This window comes from Panthera tigris, chromosome B4, assembly GCF_018350195.1.
Source record: "Panthera tigris isolate Pti1 chromosome B4, P.tigris_Pti1_mat1.1, whole genome shotgun sequence".
NCBI lineage: Eukaryota > Metazoa > Chordata > Mammalia > Carnivora > Felidae > Panthera > Panthera tigris.
Genome location: NC_056666.1, coordinates 59,296,798 through 59,318,966, shown reverse-complemented (window position 1 = coordinate 59,318,966; position 22,169 = coordinate 59,296,798). Strand labels below are relative to the sequence as shown.

The 22,169-nt window shown below is 38.0% G+C and overlaps 1 protein-coding gene across 2 annotated transcripts in view; it reads left to right on the top strand.

Annotated features, from left to right (window-relative positions):
- The window catches only part of ITPR2 (inositol 1,4,5-trisphosphate receptor type 2), a 487,005-nt gene that overhangs the window by 87,840 nt on the left and 376,996 nt on the right, over window positions 1-22,169 (top strand). For both annotated transcript variants that reach the window (XM_042991994.1, XM_042991993.1), the window contains exons 3-8: window positions 9,066-9,181; window positions 9,972-10,058; window positions 12,043-12,201; window positions 18,527-18,625; window positions 18,908-18,991; window positions 19,291-19,437. In XM_042991994.1, coding sequence (XP_042847928.1) covers window positions 9,066-9,181; window positions 9,972-10,058; window positions 12,043-12,201; window positions 18,527-18,625; window positions 18,908-18,991; window positions 19,291-19,437 — 692 coding nt within the window. The remainder of the gene's footprint in view (window positions 1-9,065; window positions 9,182-9,971; window positions 10,059-12,042; window positions 12,202-18,526; window positions 18,626-18,907; window positions 18,992-19,290; window positions 19,438-22,169) is intronic.

Below are 22,169 nucleotides of genomic sequence, written 5' to 3'. Positions count from 1 at the left end.
CTTCCCTTCCTTTCCCCTCCTCTTCCCTTCCCTTCCCTCCCTTCCCTTCCATTCGCTTCCCTTCCCGTTCCTTTCCCTTCCTTTCCCTTCCTTTCCCTTCCTTTCCCTTCCTTTCCCTTCCTTTCCCTTCCTTTCCCTTCCTTTCCCTTCCTTTCCCTTCCTTTCCCTTCCTTTCCCTTCCCTTCCCTTCCCTTCCCTTCCCTTCCCTTCCCTTCCCTTCCCTTCCCTTCCCTTCCCTTGCCTTCCTGTTCCCTTGCCTTCCTGTTCCCCTCCCTTCCCGTTCCCTTCCTGTTCCCTTCCTGTTCCATTCCATCTCACTTCATTCAAAAAGAGCTGATTGAAGCCATATAAATTGATTTCAAACCTGGTTTGCACAATTACAGTTTGTAAAACACTGTTGTAAACTTATTGTCCATTCTTGTCTCCTAAATTGCCTATAGAAGTAGATGCTTTTATCATGGTAGTAATCAATAGAAAGTTGGTCTCACTTGGGCATAAATCAGCAATGATAATGATGACTAGGACTCCATCTGTTTGTTCATATGGACAAATCACTGCCCACAAAAGACCTAGTACAATGAACTGATTTTGTTTTAGGTTTTTCCATATGAGAATAGCAGTTAATTCAGTACCTAGACAACAAACAGCAAGCAAATTCTTTCATCTTTTTTTAAAATAATTTTTTTGGTACTTCTAGAAGTTCAGTATCTCTTGGAATATGGAACCAGGGAAAGCTAGACTATCATATTTTGTGTTTGGAGAAATACAGAGTGCCTTCTGTTACATTGTGGTGGGCTTTGGAGACAGATTGGTGTGGATTAAGTCTAAAAACTAGTTTTGAGACTTGAGGATAGACACCTAAAATGTGCCAAGTTTTTCTTCATTCATAAAACTAATGTTTACCTCAAAAGGTTTTTAGGAGAATTAGGGGTGCCTGGGTGGCTCAGTCAGTTAAGCATCTGACTCTTGATTTTGACTCAGGGCCTGATCTCACGGTGGTGAGATGAGCCCCGCATAGGGCTCTGTGCTGACAGTGCGGAACCTGCTCTGGATTCACTCTCGGCCCCCCCCCCCATGCTTGCATGTGCACGCAGGGGTGCTCTCTCTCTCTCTCTCTCAAAATAAATAAATAAACCTTATGATTATTTTTTTTTAAGTTTATCTATTTATTTTGAGAGAGAGAGAGAGAGAGAGCAGGGGCAGAGAGAGAGAGAGAGAGATGGAGAGAGAGACTCTCAAGCAGGCTCCTCACTGTCAACGCAGAGCCCCATGTGGGGCTCGATCCCATGAACCATGAGATAATGACCTGAGCCTAAATCAAGAGTCAGGTGCTTAACCGACTGAGCCACCCAAGCGTCCCTACAGGCGTGAGGAAGTCATCTTTGTCATTACCAATGGCTGGGAAGAATATACAAGAAAGTTTATCAGATTTTCAGATGATGCAGATTGGGAACCAATAGCTAATTAGGAGAATTAGGAGAATTAAATGAGGAAACATATGAGATAACCTCTGATATATAAGAGGTACTATAGAAATATACACATAAATAAGAATACAAATAAACATATAAAACTTTATATATAAAACTATTGTATATATCTATTTGTATTCTATTTGCATATACATATACACACATTTATGTATGTATAAATTCACTTCTGTTTTTTTTCAGACTTAATATTCGTGTAATTCGGTTCATAAACTTGCATTTAGATTTCTGAGTCAGTCTGTTTTTGACAGTCTTGATTATCAGTGTTAATATGACACTTTGAGAATGGGATAATTGATTTAAAATTAAACATTATGATATTCTGATAGAAATTCCACTTATTTGTAGTATAATGGTTTACTTAGTGTTAAAATTTAAGCCTTGACTAGAACGAAAGTTAGCATCGATGCATTTGAATTTTATTTTTTCCCCACTCCAAATGAAGCAACTTAGCAGTTTCATTTGTTTTTGTGTATTTACCCATTAATGTATGGATCAAGTGATTAATGTTTTTGAGGCTAACATCCCTATTGATGTTTTAACAATTATTTAATTACATATGCCTAGATGGCATATTTCCGTGTTCATTAGTTTCTTTTGAAGTATTACAACTGTTGTAAACATACTTATATATCTTCATAACATTTCTCTAGACATTGTATTATGTTGTAAGACTGCGGTAAGAAGGAGACTGAGACACATCTCACTCTCTGACCACTGCACATACTTGCTAAATACATTAATAAATGCTTTAACAAGTCAACCTTTAATTGGCTGGAATCACATCTATTGTGAAGAAGTATTCTTAGCATTTGGTAATAAGAATGGAATTTTTTGAGGACATTGTATGTAATAATTAAACCAAAGATGAGCTAGAGATGTCAGATGGATTCTGTCTTCACATACTTAGGGCTATTGTGTTGAAGCCATATTAGATTTGTTCTTTTTCTTTTTAAATTTTTTTAACGTTTATTCATTTTTGAGAGACAGAGAGAGACAGAGCACGAGTTGGGGAGGGGCAGAGAGAGAGGGAGACACAGAATCCGAAACAGGCTCCAGGCTCTGAGCCATCAGCACAGAGCCTGATGCGGGGCTCAAACTCACGAACCGTGAGATCATGACCTGAGCCAAAGTCGGATGCTTACCAGACTGAGCCACCCAGGCACCCCAGATTAGATTTGTTCTAATTGGCTTCAAAGTGTATGTGTACAATTATAACAGCTTTTCAAGTGAGACAAATTTTGCCTCTGTATGACAAACCTGCTACTGAATGGTGTCATCACACGGTGAGACAGACATTGAATTGGGTTCAGATGGTCTCCAAATTCCAGCTTGATTCCTTACCAACTTTGTAGTCTTAAGAAAAACCTTAGGATGTGTGTTCAACCACACATAGGATGCTTGGATGCCTTCCCTGGTGACTGTTTGGCCTCTTGGTGGTAGGGATGGTGAGACCACACTTGGTTTGCTCATTACAGTTTGCTCAGTTTCCCTCTCTGGGATTGGGGAGAAACAATCCAGGTTAACTCTCAGTGTCTCAAATAATCTTTACCACCGATGTTTAGGACTCTGTATAGTGTACAAAGTGTGGGCGAACTTGTTCACATTTATAATTTATTTTGATCTAGAGATTTTATCATGAATGACCTAGGTAAATCACTCTGAGTTTTTGCTTCTTTATCTGAGAGAAGGAAAAGGTCAGATTTTATCTGAAGCCTCTTGGAGTACTGACATTTCAGCAGTGTACAAGCCTTCAACTTCAAAAGGCTGTCTCTCTCTCTCTTCAGCAGTAAAATAGCTGACTTTTGCCTAGAGGAAGTTATTCTGCATTTTCATGGTTGTCCATCCAGGTATTACGATAAACTTTAATGTTTGCTAACACCTCTAATAAATTTTCTCTGGCCTTCCTAACGTTCTAGAGTATACTTTCTCTCTTACATACCTTCTCTACACTTGGGTTAGGCCATGATCAAGGGAGGTAGATGCTTGGTTTGAAATTTCCCACTCCTAAGCAAAACAAAACAACACTCCTTTTAAAAACACACTCTAAGCATAATTTTGTACAAACACTGTATTTATACAAACACATAATTTTGTACAAACACTGTTACAATGTTCTAACATTGTAAGAGAAACTGAAAGACAAAAGAAAGCTATAGTTAAATTTTCAGCTAATGAATGTGTACCTGTCTTCCGACCAACTCTGAATTCTAATTACTAGCGTCCAATGGCCCCTTGTGTGCCTCTCCTGTACCCTAGGGAGAGTTTTCTTACTACTTTCCATTTTATCATTGGGCAGGTCCCATAATATTCATTGCACTCTGTTGCATCCTGTTTATATCATAAAGAGAAAAAGGAAAGCTCTAGAGCCCTCCCTCCCCACCTTTCTCCACGTGGAAATAATAAACCCCTTGGCAACCATGTTCCCTGTAATCAGTATGAGGTAATTTTACAAGCTGCCATGAAAGAGCCATTTGTTGAATGCCTGCTTTGTGATAGGCATTTGCTGATGGTTTAATATGTCTTGCGTCATTTAAATCTTACAACATGTTTCAGAGGGAAGAGAAATGAAACAAAGTTTTCTTTCCACTATTACCAAAGGAAGTTGCTGGCCATTACATAACTTAAACTTTGCCTTTAGGAGCCCCAAATGGAGTACTATAGATAGTTTCTGGCGGGTGCAGAAACTGCCTTAGGTACCAATATTTTAGAAAGTGCTTTTACAGGTACAAAGCAAAACATTTCAAAGCTATTTAGATAGGTGTTGTAAGTGGAGGTTTAGACCGTTTTCCTGCAAGATTTACGTGGAATCGTGTGGGAAAGTTACTTTTTTGGTATCCACGTTATGTGCTCCATGCTTTGAATGGCTTCCATATTTTGTAGTGGAGAAACCGCTAGAATTTATAAGCATCCTAATGCTGCCGGATCTTTCAGTTTATTTTTTTTTAATTTTTTTTAATGTTTATTTATTTTTGAGACAGAGAGAGACAGAGCATGAACAGGGGAGGGGCAGAGAGAGAGGGAGACACAGAATCTGAAACAGGCTCCAGGCTCTGAGCCGTCAGCACAGAGCCCGACGCGGGGCTCGAACTCACGGACCGTGAGATCATGACCTGAGCCGAAGTCAGATGCTTAACCGACCGAGCCACCCAGGTGCCCCCGGATCTTTCAGTTTAAAGCGAACACTTCCGGGGTGTTTAATTTCCTTCTTCCAGAGTTGTAAAAAAAAAAGTTCTAATTCTAAGGCATTGTCCTTATAATATTGCCTAACTGAATATATCATGATTTGTTGGAATACTAACGTTTCCTGAACTGTATAATTTTGCAAAATTATTGGCCTTAGGTCTTCAGGTTAAGCTTCTTAAAAAATTTAACTCAGATGACTTCCTTTTATTTGTGCTTTTAGTGTTTGCTCCATGAGGCAAAACTTTCCCTTTTAAAAATTATTCCTTGAGTCTCGAAATGCTGAAGTGAATGTTGTCAACTAATTCCCAAATGACACTGAGCCACTTTTTAATTGGAAAACCCCCAGAAAACTTTTTCTTATGTACGTTTGAATTTAGAGAATGAGCAGACCAAGGAATACTAGAGGGCAGGGTGTGGAGGGGGCAGATGAGAGAGGGCGGCTCTGAAATAGCGGGATTCCTATCCTGGAGGAGGAAGAGTGTGGGAGGTCTGTTCAAAGGCTCCGCCCTTGCTGGTGGTAGGGCTTATACCTGCATACGTTAAGAGGCATTGCATGGTAATACAGGTTACCTCCTCTGCTCACTGCCGTCCTATTTCAGGGAGTTCAAGGATTTTATACAATCACACACTGTGGCAGCTCTTAAACCACAGGTGCATACACTTGTGAGTTGAGCATTTCTGGTTTGTGTTCAGGTTTAGTCCGAGACCTGTACTTCTTGTTGCTCTTTGCTGGGAGCTCTGTGAGGGTTTAGTCATCTCTTAATCTCGGCGAAACTGTTGCTGAATGAATGAAGCAATGAAGCAATATTAATAATAATATCTTACATTTATAAGAAGGCTTTAAAATTCACAGAGTGCTTTCACACGGATTTTCTTTCTGTGACTCTCAGCAGTCCTGTGAATTAGGTGTGGCACATATCATTAACACTTTTATTATGCAATCAATTTAGAATCGGACAAAATATGTGACTAGCCCAAGACCAGTAGATTTTTTATGTTTCCTAAAAGAGGAAGAGAGAATTAAACACACACACACACACACACCCATCACGATCACTATCACCACCATCAACAAGAAAAGCATTTGTACAGAGTCTGTGTATGCCCTACATTCTTTCCCATCAACCAAAATAGTCCTGAGATACTAGTTCCCACACAGAAACAGATTGGTTATTTATTTACTGTAGTATGAAATGAGATGTGATCCGTGGGAGGCTGCTGAGGATGACCACGGAACCAAAGCCCTGAAAGAGGAAAGAGCTTCGGAAATCAGAGCGTTTGAAGTTGCATCTCAGACACAGTGGGTGGCAGCTCGTTCATCTGGCCACCTTCACTTTCTCTCCTTCTCACCTCTCCCCACCCCACATCTCATAGGTTATTAAGCTTGTTGCTTCTGCTGCTTTCTCTGAAGCTGTGGCTATCCCCCAGCTACCATGCAGCCCAAATTCAGATCCTTGCTGGCTCCCAGAGCGCTGGCAGGGAGCTTTCTGCTGGTCTCCTCGCCTCTTGTTCACATCATCTTTCACATGCTGTAAGAGCTTAAAATCCTGTAAGAGTTTGACATTTTCCAGGGGATAAAGTCCATTCTCCTCATCCAGCACATAGGACTCCACAGACCATGACTTCACCAAACGCTCCATTCTCATTTCACAGCCTGGGCTGTGGTTTTCCTGTATACTTAGCAGGTCCTTTGGCACTCTCCTTCTCTGTCTTTGTACTGGCAGTTGGCTCTGTTTGGCATGCCCCCCACACCCGTGCATTTGAGCCCTCTTGCCGCTGTGCTGAATTGGTGTTGGTTCTTTCAACCATGCCTTGCGTCTTCTCCTTTGGGTGGACTGTCCTGACCTCCTTGGTGAGGTTGGCCACGTGCAACTTTGTGCCTCATGGTACCTTTTCTTGAGCTCCATTGTGAAACTTCCAACACATGGTAGACGCCTGTCTCATCCACGAGACTGTGAATGTTTGGGGACAGGACCTGATTCTTAGCACCTAGCAACACAGGCAGACCAGTAAACATGGTTTGGCTGAATGTTTGGCTTCATTTCACAATAACCTCAGCCACAACAATCAGGACCACGGCACACACAGTCTGTTTGCTAGTTACCCAAAGATACCGCTAATTAGGAATGCTACTGAAGTGATCTAGAATTTAGTGAAAATATTTTTTTCACTCAGAGGACCATTTCCTAATGAACTTAATTAGGAATCTGAAGTAATGGAGAGGAACATAATTTTTCTCTTTTCATGCATGGGTGGAATCAGAAGTACAGACTGCAGATTATGGAGTCAGTTCCACTTGAATATGGATTTGTGTCTACATTGTAAAAGACAATGTAGAATGCAGTCACTTGCCTACTACAGGATAGTCCGAATAGTCTGCTGCATTAAATTGGGAACATTGTTTTGGTGGTAACTGTGAACAGCCTCCATACTGGTGCTTGAAAAAAATTGTATATTCTCTTTGTAGTTACAAATATGTGGAGAATATATTTTTAGGGCTTATAAAATATGTTGCCAAGGGAAACAGTTTTCAGGTCTAGTTATTTGGTGTTCATACACATGTACCAAGTGGTAATATCTGTATCATACTGTAATTGTGATGGTCTCTCAGCCTACTTTTAGTGGTGCCTTTTAGAAGGTGTCTGTTTCCTGTTATGTATAAGATATTTACTCATCCACATCAGTAACTTTTACACCAGAAAATTAACAATTAGTTTTCTGTAGCCTGTTTGTATATGGAAGGTGAGGACAATCAGTAGAATTTGTGTTTATGATTACAAGCTCTAGAAAAAGTCATTATGTTTTAATGTTTATTTATTTATTTTGAGAGAGAGAGAGAGAGAGAGAGAGAATCCCAAGCAGCCCCACTTTCAGTATGGAGCCTGATGTGGGACTCTATCCCACAAACCTTTGTGAGATCATGACCTGAGCCGAAATCAGGAGTTGGATGCTTAACCAACTGAACCACCCAGGCGCCCCTACAGTCATATTTCTTGATAATTTATGCCAGTAGAACTATAAGAGAGATTTGAAAAGAGATCAAGTCCATTATTTAATTTTATAATTATTTTATTTTAATTTTTTTAAATATATGAAATTTATTGTTAAATTGGTTTCCATACAACACCCAGTGCTCATCCCAAAAGGTGCCCTCCTCAATACCCATCACCCACCCTCCCCTCCCTCCCACCCCCCATCAGCCCTCAGTTTGTTCTCAGTTTTTAAGAGTCTCTTATGCTTTGGCTCTCTCCCACTCTTACCTCTTTTTTTTTTTTCCCTTCCCCTCCCCCATGGGTTCCTGTTAAGTTTCTCAGGATCCACATAAGAGTGAACATATATGGTATCTGTCTTTCTCTGTATGGCCAATTTTATAATTATTTTAATAGAGAATAATAGAATGAGTATATATATAGTCAAGAATGTAGCTAAAGTAGGTATTTGAGTTGACAGAATTTTATTTTTGTGATACATATTTAAAAATGAGAGTGACCTTAAATATTAACACATCAACCAAAATAAAGTACATTTGTCATATTGAGTTAATACAATTTTTTGTGAAAAAAATGAAGGTAATGTTTGGATTTTCTGTATCACTACTCCTTTATCATAGAATTTGGGAGTTGATCTTTATTGTAGATTGTAGTCCATTTCACAAACATACAAAATCATTAGTGATGGAAGAATGGTTTACTCAAATTTCCAATTTCCTCATTAAAAAGAAAAAAATATGTTTAGCTTTTTGGCTCTGAGATGTCACCAGCTATATTATTCCGCTATGATTTCCTATCTTGATATTTAGTAGTCAAGTTAGAACTATAATCCTGGTTTAGTTTTTTTTTTGTTGTTGTTTGTTTTTGCTTTGTTTTTCCCTTACAACACACTGCGTCTCAGAGTTCCATGCCATGTTCACACCAGGTATGTGGAAACTTGGGGAATGGATGACTGAAATGGGTTTTGTTGTTATTGATTGTTTCTACTTCTTGCATCACTTTGGCTGTCAAAGATACATACCATGAATGAATAATTAATGGTGCAAGGTCAGGTAAGGCAGTGAAAATCACTAATCTCATTCTCTTCACTTTCTAACAACAGGTACCCCATTATAATTAAGAAGTATCTTATAATGTAATGATTACATTGACTTGGTTTTTAAATAAATCACGCTAGCTATGATGCCCTTTAAAAAACCAAAACTAATGAAGAAGAAGGTATTTTAACGGTCTAAATAATTATTTAGAAAGAATATTATAGGGGGAGTTTGAGTTGATTGGGAGATAGGCTTAATCTTTCTACTCAGGGATTGCAAGATTACAATGCTAGGCTCAAAGGAAAATCTAAGAAATGCTGGTTGCCTTAGTTACAGTGTTTTTGTTTGTTGCTTTGTCATAGACTGCCTCTTTAAGGTGTGCCCTATGAACCGATATTCTGCCCAGAAACAATATTGGAAAGCTAAGCAAGCCAAACAGGGGAACCACACAGAGGCAGCCTTGCTGAAGAAGTTACAGGTAAGGGCCAGGTTGCCATTTGTCTGGCTGAGGCTAGACCAAGAACAGCAATAACAAGTGATCTGTTTTGTATCTTAGTGATTTCACTTAATGCACAGAGATTTTAGAATAGAGGTAGCAGCACACTGAAAGTGGAAGAGACTTAAGTTATAGGGTGTGACCACTGATTTCCTGGCATGTAGCTAATATATTCCCGCTATTTTTTAGGGTGTGCCAGACTAATTCAAAGATTCACATCAAACTGGAAACCATTCAGAATCTCTGTAGGAGTATCAGATCCAGTTATATTTTACTTGGCATCGTACCTAATTTTTTTCCTGAAAGACTAGAAAAAGAACTGAAAGTCTGTTGCTTCTGGTTTGGGCTGAATGCAAATTTGGTAGAACTTAAATTGTGTGTTATTAAAATTCCTGTTACTTTTGAAATTGAAACTATTTTGAGACTTTTGAAATTCACCTACTGTTTCTATATTCTCTTTGGTTTGTCTAACAATATTCCTTCTGAAGCTAATTGTAGAAGACCAAAGAGCCTGGTACTTTTCTGAAATTTCCAACATAGAAGCATCCCAAGATATTTTTGGCCACATTTCAGCATTACCATGAGAGAATGATCATACTATATTATAATCATTTAATTGTTGGTTCCCTGCCCCCATCACTAAGAGTAGAGCAATCAGCCTAATTCATTCATGGTTATCGTCTTTGTTCCTAAAATGACCCTTGTTTCTTTGTCAACTATTGTACTCTGTTTACTATGTTTCCACGATGAATATTTGCTAACCATTTTCCAGCATGCTGCAGAACTGGAACAAAAACAAAATGAATCAGAGAATAAGAAACTGTTGGGAGAAATTGTGAAGTACAGTAATGTTATACAAGTAAGTCTATTTACTTTCTTTAAAAAAAAGGTGAATATTTTATGGGTAATTTGTGTCTGTTAGGAATGCCAAGCTGCATTAAAATTTGGGGATACAACAATTTGTTCTTTGATGGGAATTATGGATATTGTGCGATATTTTCAGTTGATGTTCAGCATAGTATTCTGTATGTTTGCAAATAAGTCTGGTGAGCATACACATAGGAAGTGTACTTATCCAGGTGTAGGTACAGGGTATTCCACCAAAAGGAGGAAGACAGGGAAACATACTTTCTAAAGGTCTAGAGTAAAACCCTCCTTTAGAATTAGTGGGACTAACATGTAACATATGAAGCTTTATCTTTGCATTTGGTAGAGAAAGGAGTGTTCATGTTGTACTTTCAGATGGGAATTGTCTTTGAGTTGTTATTAAAAGATTTATTTCAATGAGTTGCACCACTGATTTATCTCAGCTGCATTCCTCTCCTGTGCTTCACTTAGATCTTTCAGCTCTTTACTTGGCTATTTGTTAATATGCCCCACCTTGTTCCAAAAAGAATGGAAGGCATTTTTTAAAATACATACCACGTACACTAAAATGAAATAAATAAGGCGACTGGGTCAAAGGGAAGATAGTGCTTATATGAATAAGGTGACGTCAGGGCGAGGCATGTTTATAAATACCATGTTTTGAAGGCTGGACGCCTTTGGCTAGAAGCCTTTTTGTTGCTGACCTTGCTGTATGGAAAGCATAATATATTATAGCCCTCACATAGGAAGTCCTTACCATAGAACTAAGTCCAGGTTCTAGAAGCACACATGTTCCCGGGAAGAAGACCAGAGAAGTATTCCTCCAATGAGCCCTCATAAAGAGGACACTGTTTCATATAGTAAGCACTAGCCTTAACAACTTATTACAGAAAGCACTACAATGAGGTGTTTCATAGAGCTGTTTTAAAAAATAATATCGCCTGATGTTTTGTATTTGGCCAATGGCAAAATGCCAGTGTTTAGGACTGTCCAAGCGGCCCTCTGCTGGGACAAGATGAGAGTGCCTGAATCTGCAGCTCCCCTAATGTAGGACTTTATCTAATGAACGATGATACAATACCTGTGGCATGGGTGGGTTGCATGTCCCTTGAGAAATCCTCCCTAAATAGAGTTTTTCTTAACCAAGTTTTGATCAGAATTAAGTGCCAGCAGGTTGTTTCTTGTGAAGAACCTGAAGTGCAAATGTTAGCATTACCAGCTAGGGGCCAAGCTATGTGCTCTAAAAAGGTGGATTCCAAAGGAGTGGGGCTGGACCATGAGGGTTTCATCAGTTCATGAGATAATTTCTTTGTTATATTGTGGATATTAAAATGACCATTCTGTTTTGGAACGATTGTAATAATAGACAGGAAGGTTGTTTGTTTTAGCTTTCCTACTCAGCAGAATACGGTCTTGGAGAGGTTTTGCAAATGGCACCCAAAAAGTCTGAGAAATGGCACATCCATGCTCATCTGAGAAGGGAGTAGGATCAGTGAGCAGGGATTATTGAGGATGCAAAGCCTGCCTGCTCACACAGGAAGAAGTAGGGCTGTCCTTGGCAGGGATGGTTAATAACACTAAGTGGTTTGGTGCATTATTTTAGTTTCTTGGTTATTTTTTTCGTGTATTCTGTTGTGTCTGTGCAAGAATTGAAAAAATGTTTGGAATTTCCTGGTCTCCTTTGGGATGCTTGGTTTTATCCTATTATTTATCAGTAGATAAAAATGGTTCAGAGGTATCCTCTGGTTTGATTTCTCCATGTGCCCAGTTCATTGGGGGCGGGGGGTGGAGGTGAAGAGGAACCCAAAGAAAGTCAGCTTGGAAATTCGATGGTGAGTGTGAAGTTTAAAAAGACCTTTTTGTTTGACTTGCACCCCAAGTGGTGTTATGTGGGCTCAAGATATAGGTACAAACATACACATGTAATTAACAGAGGACATCAAAGAATAAAGGTGGTAATGTCTTTTTCCCTACAGCTGCTACATATAAAAAGCAACAAGTATCTGACTGTCAACAAGAGATTACCTGCTTTATTGGAGAAGAACGCCATGCGTGTGTCCTTGGATGCTGCCGGAAATGAAGGGTCTTGGTTTTATATTCATCCCTTCTGGAAGCTGAGAAGCGAGGGTGACAATGTATGTAAAAATAAAACTAAGAGAGAAACAGTATGTTCATAAAGACAATAATTCTTAATAAGTGAAAGAATCCAGGTAGCACAAAGAAATGATACGTAGTTTTCAATCGACACGTTATGTTTATGGTCGTATGTTTAATAGGTTAAAAGTATTTATTTACAGTGCAAATTGTGCTGGGGAATCACGAAAAGACAAAATTCAAATTAATTAAAAATCATCTTCCAGTTGGAATTCATGTGAAAGAATTTAAGTAATGTTAACATTGGCCGAACCTTTCAAAGGGTAAAGTTTGCTTCCTTTCTTAATCAGGAGGGAGCATGGTTGTAAGGAGAAAGCTATGCTTAGGAAATGTTGTTTATCCCTTTGAGTTAATAGAGTAACAATGCATTATGCCAGTATTTCATTTATTGGCTCTATGGTCAGCTGTTTACAGTCTATACATCTTAAAGATGCATAATATATGAGGAGCTATAGGTGGGCGCTTGTTGATGACAGTATTGAAAATACATTTGAAATACATGTATGTCATATCATGTAGATTTTAGCAGCTGCTAAAGTATTTTCTGCTAGAAAATTTATAGAGTAGGGAAAATAAAAATTATGTGAAATGGTTCAATACATTGTTATTTATTTTCATTTGTAATAAATGAAGTAGCAAGTGACAGTCCCTAGCACATGGGGAATGCTCCATAAATGCTGAATAACTTTTTATGAATAGAATACTTTGCAAATATTGGGTCAGGTGATCAAGAAAATAGTTGCGACTTAAAAAAATTAACATAAAATCCAAGCAATATAAAAATATAATTATTCTGATAGTTTTCTCAGTGGTTTGATTACATTTTAAATATGTTTTGGATATTTCTTGTCCTAGAAATGTCCTCTTTTATAGTGAATATTTTTTCCGGTGAATTTTGAAATATACATTCAATTCCACAGGATGCAAGCTTCATGGTTTAATTTGGTTAATAAATTATCTGATGATACCCTCTTTAGGTAAGGTTTGGGAGACGCATGGCATGCAGGAATGTAGTGCACTTTAAGTCTTGTATTGGATTCCTTAAAAAAATAAGTCCTACATGTTTATTTTTTGGCATCAAGTGATATGTGCTGTGAGCATGATATATATCTTAACTTCAGTAGGTAGTTAATTACAATCAACTCTCAATTATTTAGGGACTGACTATGTAGTTTATGAACAACCTATGTCTTTTGGTGCCCTTTCTTGTTATGCTTGCTTCCCTCTCCAGTCCCCCACTGAGTAGTGTCCCTGGCTGTAGATGGTCAGTGAAAATCAAACTGTGAAAAAAGCAAAACCTGAGCTCAAGTTCTGAGGGAATATGAGGAAATGATTGGATAAATTAGGGCCTTTAGATTCACTGTGGATTTTATTAATTCATTCTGTTTATTTATTCATTCTGTCTATTCCTCTCCTTGCTCCCAGATGCCTTTATAGGATCAACTGAGAGTTGAATGTAATGAACTATTTCAAATAATTAGTTGTCCTGGGGTGGGGGGAACCTACCACCCAAACACTCCATTTTGGTAAAATGGACAATGTAATTGTTAAGTGCAATATAGAAATCCTCCTTATATAGATGTGCTCCATAAAGCATGGCTAAAACAACCTTCCACATTGCTTTTTGCTGTAACAGCTCATTGTTTTTGCTCACCACTATGTAGCTATTGTGTGTGATTAAGGTTGCTGTGAAAACATAAGCACACCCACAGTCCTCTGTTTGCCACTTAAATGTATAGCAATGCTCATTTTCTTCCCCAGGAATAGGTGGCATTCCCTAGCAATAAGTATCGTTCTAAAATTCTAAAATGTAGGAAATACTATCATGTTGTAGTAAGTGATTTAATTATTACTGATTTTTCTTAAAAGTGTATTAAGCTAAGAAGAAATTGAAAGGTTCAAAGGACTTTTAAAATTATACTTTACCATTTAGCAATTAGTAAGTTGTGATTTAGGTTGTAAGTATCCAATAAGATGTTTGGTGACTGAAATGAAACTTAAGAACGAGGCTGATGAGGGGCGCCTGGGTGGTTCAGTTGTTTGAGCTTTTGATTTCAGCTCAGGTCATGATCTCACAGTTTGTAAGTTTGAGCCCCATGTTGGGTTCACTGCTGTACTCTCTCTCTGTCTCTCTCTCTAAAAATTAAACAAACATTAAAAAAAGAAAAAATGAGGCTGATGATAGTCTGGGGAGAAAAATGCTCATATCCTCAAAAATGAGCGGTTTCTATCATTTAAGAACACTTATGCCATATCTTACAGAATTGTCAGTTGGATGGGTTTTGGGGAAAAAGAGATTCAAGGACCCTTCAACTTTCAGCTGTATAGAAGCTCTTCCTTGCTGTTGAATATTTAGAAAGTCATTGGGGATAGCAGAGTATGTAAATATTTCATTTTCATTTATTTTCCCAAGATTCAGTGTTTGTTTTTTTAATTTTCAACTTTGATCTAAGAAGTTATTACTTCTTAACCTTGATGGTAGATTTTAAAAAGGAGAAAAGCCCAGATCTTCCTCCAGTCAAGAGAAAAATTCAACTCTTAGGGAAAGAGCCTCTTCAAATAGCAAGTAGATTTTGCTATTTTGCAAAACTAGGTCTCTTGGAATTCTAGCAAAGGTAGGACTAGATCCCTGGTGTTTTGGTTTTTATTGCAGTGTTCTTTTCACCAGGCCAGGTGCCACTTCAAAAGAAGGGTAGCTGCCAGTGGCACTGTATTGCTCTTTATTTGCAGTAAAATCTCAACTTGAATTTTACATGACTGTTGCTTAGAACCAACAGAAGTGCTTTTGAAATTGGGATTTTTAAAAGATGATTTTGTACTAGGGTGGGTGTGTCATGCCAGAAAATGATTGCAACCTCAAGTTCTGTATTAAATACATAGCATCTGGGAAGGCATCTGACCACATTGGTGGATCAGCCCCAAGTTCCATATTTACCACTTTATCCAATTAGGTGTAAGTTCCCCAAGAACAGGGATTATTTCTCACATGTTTGTATTCTTTTTGGCACCCCTTACTGTTCTTTTTATTTCTTTTGATTAGTATCTTGTCCGTTTCATTTGCAAGTTGTTGTTTTGTTTGTTTTGTTTTTGTTTTGTTTCAGCTTGGTTACTCAAAGTCACCATTGTCAAGAACAAGACAGAGGACTTGGAAATTAGTGAATTAATGTTAGATTCTCTTTGTGAATACCATTCTTATGAAACCTTGGTGCTTGGAACATTTTGGCTATATGGATGGTCTCTTAAAAATATACAGTATAAGGGGCACCTGGGTGGCTTGGTCGGTTGGGCGTCCAACTTTGGCTCAGGTCATGATCTCACGGTCCTTGAGTTTGAGCCCCGCGTCGGGCTCTGTGCTGACAGCTCAGAGCCTGGAGCCTGTTTCAGATTCTGTGTCTCCCTCTCTCTCTGCTCCTCCCCAGTTCATGCTTTGTCTCTCTCTGTCTCAAAAATAAATAAAAGTTAAAAAAAATTTAAAAAAATATACAGTATAAGACTTTATGGGTGGTGTTTTGAAATAAATAGAACATATGGATTAACCCAAAGCGTACAGAAAAGTACACTAAAATAGTAAGACTTAGGTCAGTGGATATAGGTGCAAACAAAAATATTCTTTTAATTGAAAAGACACAGCTGAAATATATCATTATATTTAGTAGCTTATTGACTAATATTTATATGATGCAGATGAGAATGACATTGTAAACCAAATCCAGTTGTTCCTTAAGAAATTGGAAGGTCAGACACAGCACTGGCAAGATGTGTATTAAATCCCAGTATTTGTGGTATGGATGATGATGCGGACTTCTGTCCGGCTCTGAGAGTTAGAGCCACTTTGATGTCATGTGCAGTAAGAAGTGTGTGTGTGTGTGTGTGTGTGTGTGTGTGTGTGTGTGAGTTGTAGAAGGGGATGTTGGAAATATGTTTATGTCATGTTGGCTTTTGTATGTTTTTGTTTATTTAATTTTTAAAACTACTTACCAATTTTGTTTTTTTAAAAATTTTTTTTTTTTTTTTAATGTTTATTTATTTTTGAGACAGAGAGAGACAGAGCATGAACGGGGGAGGGTCAGAGAGAGAGGGAGACACAGAATCTGAAACAGGCTCCAGGCTCTGAGCCATCAGCACAGAGCTCGACGCGGGGCTCGAACTCACGGACCGTGAGATCGTGACCTGAGCCGAAGTCGGACGCTTAACCGACTGAGCCACCCAGGCGCCCCATTTTTTTTTTTTTTAAATTTTTTTTTAATGTTTATTTATTTTTGAGACAGAGAGAGACAGAGCATGAACGGGGGAGGGTCAGAGAGAGAGGGAGACACAGAATCTGAAACAGGCTCCAGGCTCTGAGCCATCAGCACAGAGCTCGACGCGGGCTACTTACCAATTTTGGTTCACAGATAGAAAGCAATACAAAGATGTTTCACTTAAAGTCTCTTACCCTTTTTTCCATCTCCCCAGTTTTTGCCCCCTGCACCACAGTTAACCTCTGGAAAGATTTCTTATGCATGTACTCCTTCCCTCTCCTTTTAACACAAATAGAGCCCATTCTGTTTCCTCACCCTCTCACTTAACACCTTTTCTTGGTGGTGTTCCCTTATCTGTGCATAGAGAGCTTCTACAGTGGCTTTTGTGAGTTAGGCACCAGCACCTGACTGATGATGACTTGAAAGGTGGGTGATTAACAGAGACCATTCCTAGGAGAGACCAATTCTAGAAGCTACTTCTGCAAACTAAGAACAACTGCCCTTCGCTCGAATAGTGAACTTGAAGCTCCTCTATCATATTTGAATCTCCAGATATAGTTTGTGACAGCAGTACTATGTGTAAATGTAGACTCCTGTATATAACCCACAAAATCTTAATTTATATTGGAAATATGAAATTATGTTCCTGAAAGTCTTGGTCTAGGTTAAGATACAGGAAGAAGTTTTGTTTATTCTTATTTTCTGAGTCCTGATTTGCTTTTCAATTTTCTCTCAAATTAATGTATTCTCATATTCAGTTGGTACAAAATATGCAAAGAGAGGTATTGTTTTTCATTTCTGAGATGGTAAGAAATTTCATATGAGAATTAAGAGTATAGGTCCTACAATAATAAGTCTTCTAATGGATTGTCACAAGAGAGACTTTAATAATTCCAAAATTAAACTGTTCGTTATCATTAAGAAAACATAACTTTATTTCCCACAATTTGAATTATGAATATAAATTCTTTAAAAAAATTTTTTTTACATTTATTTATTTTTGAGAGACAGAGAGAGACAGAGCACAATCAGGGGAGGGGCGGTGGGGGGGACACAGAATGCAAAGCAGGCTTCAGGCTCTGAGCTGTCAGCACAGAGCCCAATGCGGGGCTGGAACTCACTAACCATGAGATCATGATCTGAGCCGAAGTCGGACGCTTAACTGACTGAGCCACTCAGGCGCTCCTATGAATAGAAATTCTTGAGGGTAAATTGGTCATCGTTAATGATAACATAGATGAAAAATCAACTTAGACTTACTTCTCTAGAGCATTTCTACCAAAACCAATTAAAAAAATATTATGTATATTTTAATTAGTTTTTTAAGTGATCTCTACTCCCAACATGGGACTCAAACTTATGACCTGAGATCAAGGGTTGCGTGCTCTACCGACTGAGCCAGCCAGTCATAGAGTCAGTGTTTTAGCTTTTTTTTTTTTTTTTTTTTGACTTAAAAATGAATACCAAGTTTAAAGAACAATATTAGTTTGGGATGTTTAAGATAAAAGTCAACCAGGTGCTTAAGGACCAAACAATAAACATATTTCTACCAGGTCATACCTAATTGTGCATTTCCTGAATCCAGATGGCATTAGAATGTTTAATAGATTTCTGAGATTATGGGAAGGATCAAATTTCACAGACTTGTTTTTAATTCCCTAGATAATACATATGTATGACATTTTCTCCTCGCGCTTGCAGTGGTTCAAATATTTAGGCAGATTGTTTGTGGCGGATGTATTCACTCTCTTTGGTGTGCACATGGCAAGAACCTCGTGTTGAGGTGAATTGTCCTATTTATCGACGTTAAAAAAAGTTCTTACTGAAGTGGAAGACTAATAAGAAAAGGATCTACACTGGCTTTATGAATCCAGGCTGATAGGCATTATGAACATGATTACATGATCATTAATCAGAAGACATTTTACCTCAAGGAGAAAAAGAATTGAACTAAGATTTGTGTGTTAGGTCAATAATGAGGACTTCTGTGCAGTTGTTTTGAGCTTCAAACGGAGCACCACAGATCCACTCAGTGTCATGGTTGCAACTTATTTCTGATTCCTAGATTGTCGTAGGCGACAAAGTTGTTTTGATGCCCGTGAATGCAGGACAACCACTGCATGCCAGCAACATAGAGCTTCTGGATAATCCAGGGTGTAAAGAGGTAAGTTCAGGTGGAAAGAAAATGAATTTTATATTCATTGTGAGAGAAAAAAAAGTCATGTAGCTTCATTTATTGTTTTCATGAGCATAAGCCCAGTTATAGTAATTAATATTCCTAAGATCCACGTAGATAATGATTGCTAGTTTTGGATGGTATTTGTATTGAGGTACATACCTCATTGTCCAAAGTTATCTTTTTTCTCTCTTTTTACCGTTTGGAGGAATAATTTCTGGTACAAAACGGAATGCATAGTTTTATAACTTAACATTTCTTCATTAATAGGTGAATGCTGTTAATTGCAACACGAGCTGGAAAATCACTTTATTTATGAAATATAGTTCCTATCGAGAGGATGTACTAAAAGGAGTAAGTATGTGCTACATGGAACATTTGCCGGAAGAACTGAAGGTAGTCTTACTGAAATTCTACATGCAAAACCTGTGTATTCACTAGTATTCATACTTCAGAAGATGGTTATAGACCTTAATACTCACACTGAGTGTTTCATTGAGTTTCCCTCTTTTTGGAACGTATAAATAATCATTAAAAGCCAAGTAACTAGCAGAAGGGTACAGAGTATAAAAACCAGAAAGAGACATCTGCTTCGTATGTCTATTTGTTCAGAATTTTCTTGGAAATACAGTTTTATTTTCCTGTTTTCCTAGGGTGATGTTGTTAGATTGTTTCATGCAGAACAAGAGAAGTTTCTGACTTGCGATGAATATGAGAAAAAACAACACATTTTCCTTCGTACAACCTTGCGTCAATCAGCCACTTCTGCTACTAGTTCTAAAGCACTCTGGGAAATAGAGGTGTGTAAATATTTTTGGATTTTAGTAAGTATTTATATAAAAAGTATATAAATTTACTGGTAAATCAGATTTACTAGGCTGATTATTTTATTATTATAGGCATCATTTGTGATAAGTTGATAAGAGTAATATTTGTGAACTAACTTGTCCTCCTCATTACTATGATCAGTTTGAATTCTTACTACTTCCTTTACCTATTCTCTCTGGCGCATCTCTCTCTCTCTCTCTCTCTCTCTCTCTCTCATCTAATAAGAGCATATATAGATGTTGCTTTTTAAAAATCCATTGGGAAATGTTGTGAAGATTGATCAGACTGCAGGCAATGTGCCTCAAATGGCACTGGAGTTAAGATTGGAATATGACAACTCACTTTAAGTGAAGATAGATATCAGAACCTCACAGTAACTGAGAAGAACATTTATTTCTTCAGGGGATGCCATTTTTATGGGAAGAGGAGACCCATAGTTAAGAATTCATCCATCCTTTAAAAAGTCATTGCCAGTATGACAGAGTAATTAAGAATTGTAAGGTATGGATTTTTCTTTAAAGGATCTTTCTATACCATGGAGGAGATAAGATAGATGTAATTACTCATGAACGAGGCAACATTTGATAAGTTCCATCCTGATGTAATGGACATCTAAGGCTATAGCAGTGATTTGCAATCATTTTAAACCCATCACTCCCCTTTTACAGCATATATTTTGTGGCACTTCCTTTAATAGCTTAAAATAGAATTCATAGGTAATGTTATTTATAGATTTTCATGATTAAAAATTGATAAAATGCCTAAATTTCAAAATAAAGAAGAAAAGGAAAATGATTTGTAATAAAATAATATGTATTTCAACATGTAAATAATTGCTTTAGAAGGTATAATATTTGTACGTATCTTGAATAAACGCATTTGGACTTGAAAGAAGTGGTAGGAGATGAGGATCTGAAGACATTCTATGCAAGTACAGGAAAATGAACGAGCAGGGGCAAATGTGGGCCCTTGAATTATATCTCGTGTTAGAAGAAGTAATAACAGAACATACTTATTTTTCACATGATGAAAAAAAGAGGGAAGTAACCCTGCTGAAAGAGGGGTAACGGCACATATTACAGACTATTGAAACAGACAATGAGGAAGTATGATGTTTATTCCAGTGAGCTGACCCTTAATTATAATGGTAACATCAAAATAATTCTGTAGGCTTGGTTTGGATAATTCTGCCATGGTTTAGAATAGAGATGAAATCGTACAACAAACATATTTCCTATCTTTATTTTTATTATTTCAAATTTTTTTTTTAAAGTTTATTTATTTTGGGAGAAAGAGAAAGAGAGAAGCTCTATTCTACTTTTCTCTGCTTTCTGTTCCAGTGGAATGATTCCAGAACCCTGTTGATGAGGCTTCCTACCCCTGTGATACAGTGGATCACTTAGAAGGCTGTGACTTGCAGGATTTTTGTATCTTGGCCAATGCCTGATGATGCCAAGAGCAGCCTTGCAAAATCATTGTGATAAATGATGACACTCCGTATCTCCAAATTGTCCTTTAGGGAGCTATACAAGCATTGCTAGATGCACTACTGTATAGGAAAGGAATTCTTAGCCTGCGATCTGTGGTGAGCTTCAAGTTATTTGTTAACCTCCAGCAATTGTGTGCAAAATCTGTGTATGTATGTGAGACAGCTGATAGATTTGAGCATTCTCAAAGGTATCAATGTCTTTGTCAAAGGAGTTAGAGTATAGCCAGTGTGATTTGTAAAGGATTTGTGGAAGAAGTTTGATTTGAGAACTTAGCCTTTTAGGATGGGTAGGTTTTTGATCACAGGGAGAGTGTTTTTAAGACTTCATCCACTTTGAAGTATTTTCATAATTATTATCTTACTTGAGCTATCAGAGTAGGGGATTCCTAGACGCCGGAGTCTAGCAGAAAGTATTAGAAAGTTCTGTATAGCAGCACACAGAATTTGAGGCTGGGGGCAGGAGTCTAAGTGTGGTCAGTATTAACAAAAAGAAGGTAACCTGTTGGGGGAGAATAATGAAAAGTTCTCCTGGTACTTAATCTTCAAAACAGTCTTATGAATTAAAATCATTTGGACGTGATGAAACTGGCTTGAAGATGTTCAGTTGCTTGCTGTGATCATACCCTAGTAATTGGCAGAGCTGTGGCTCAAACACAGTCATCTTCAGACTGTAAAGCCTAGGATTTGCTGCTGTGCATCAGGTCACCTGGTGTAAGCGGCTGCTTCAGAGCACCTTCTTTTGTACTCAGGGAGCCTGGTGGCTCAGCATCTGGGCCAGTTCCTGGCTCAGCCAGTTCCTAGGACAGATATGAAAGGACATGGTATTAGTAAAAAAGCATCCACGGATAGGGCCAAGAATTAAGTTAGTTGAGAAAGCTCCAGGTCTTGGCATTTGTGGTTCTCTCTACCTGGAATGATATCTTCCAATCTCTCTACGTGACTGTTTATTCTTACCCTGCGGGTTTCAGCCACCATGTCATCTCCGAGTGGCCTGTGCTAATCGCTACATCTCAAGAAGCCTTCCCTACCTCTGTCATGCGCTCTGTTTATTTCCTCCTAGCACTTGCCAAATCTTATGTATTAAAAGCTCTAGTCTTACTCATTGCTGCGTCCTATTGTCTAGAAGAGTACTTGGTGCATAGTAAGATTTTAATAGGATTTGTTGAAAGAATATTTGAGTAACAAATGGGGAAAAACCCCACAGCATTTCCAGTT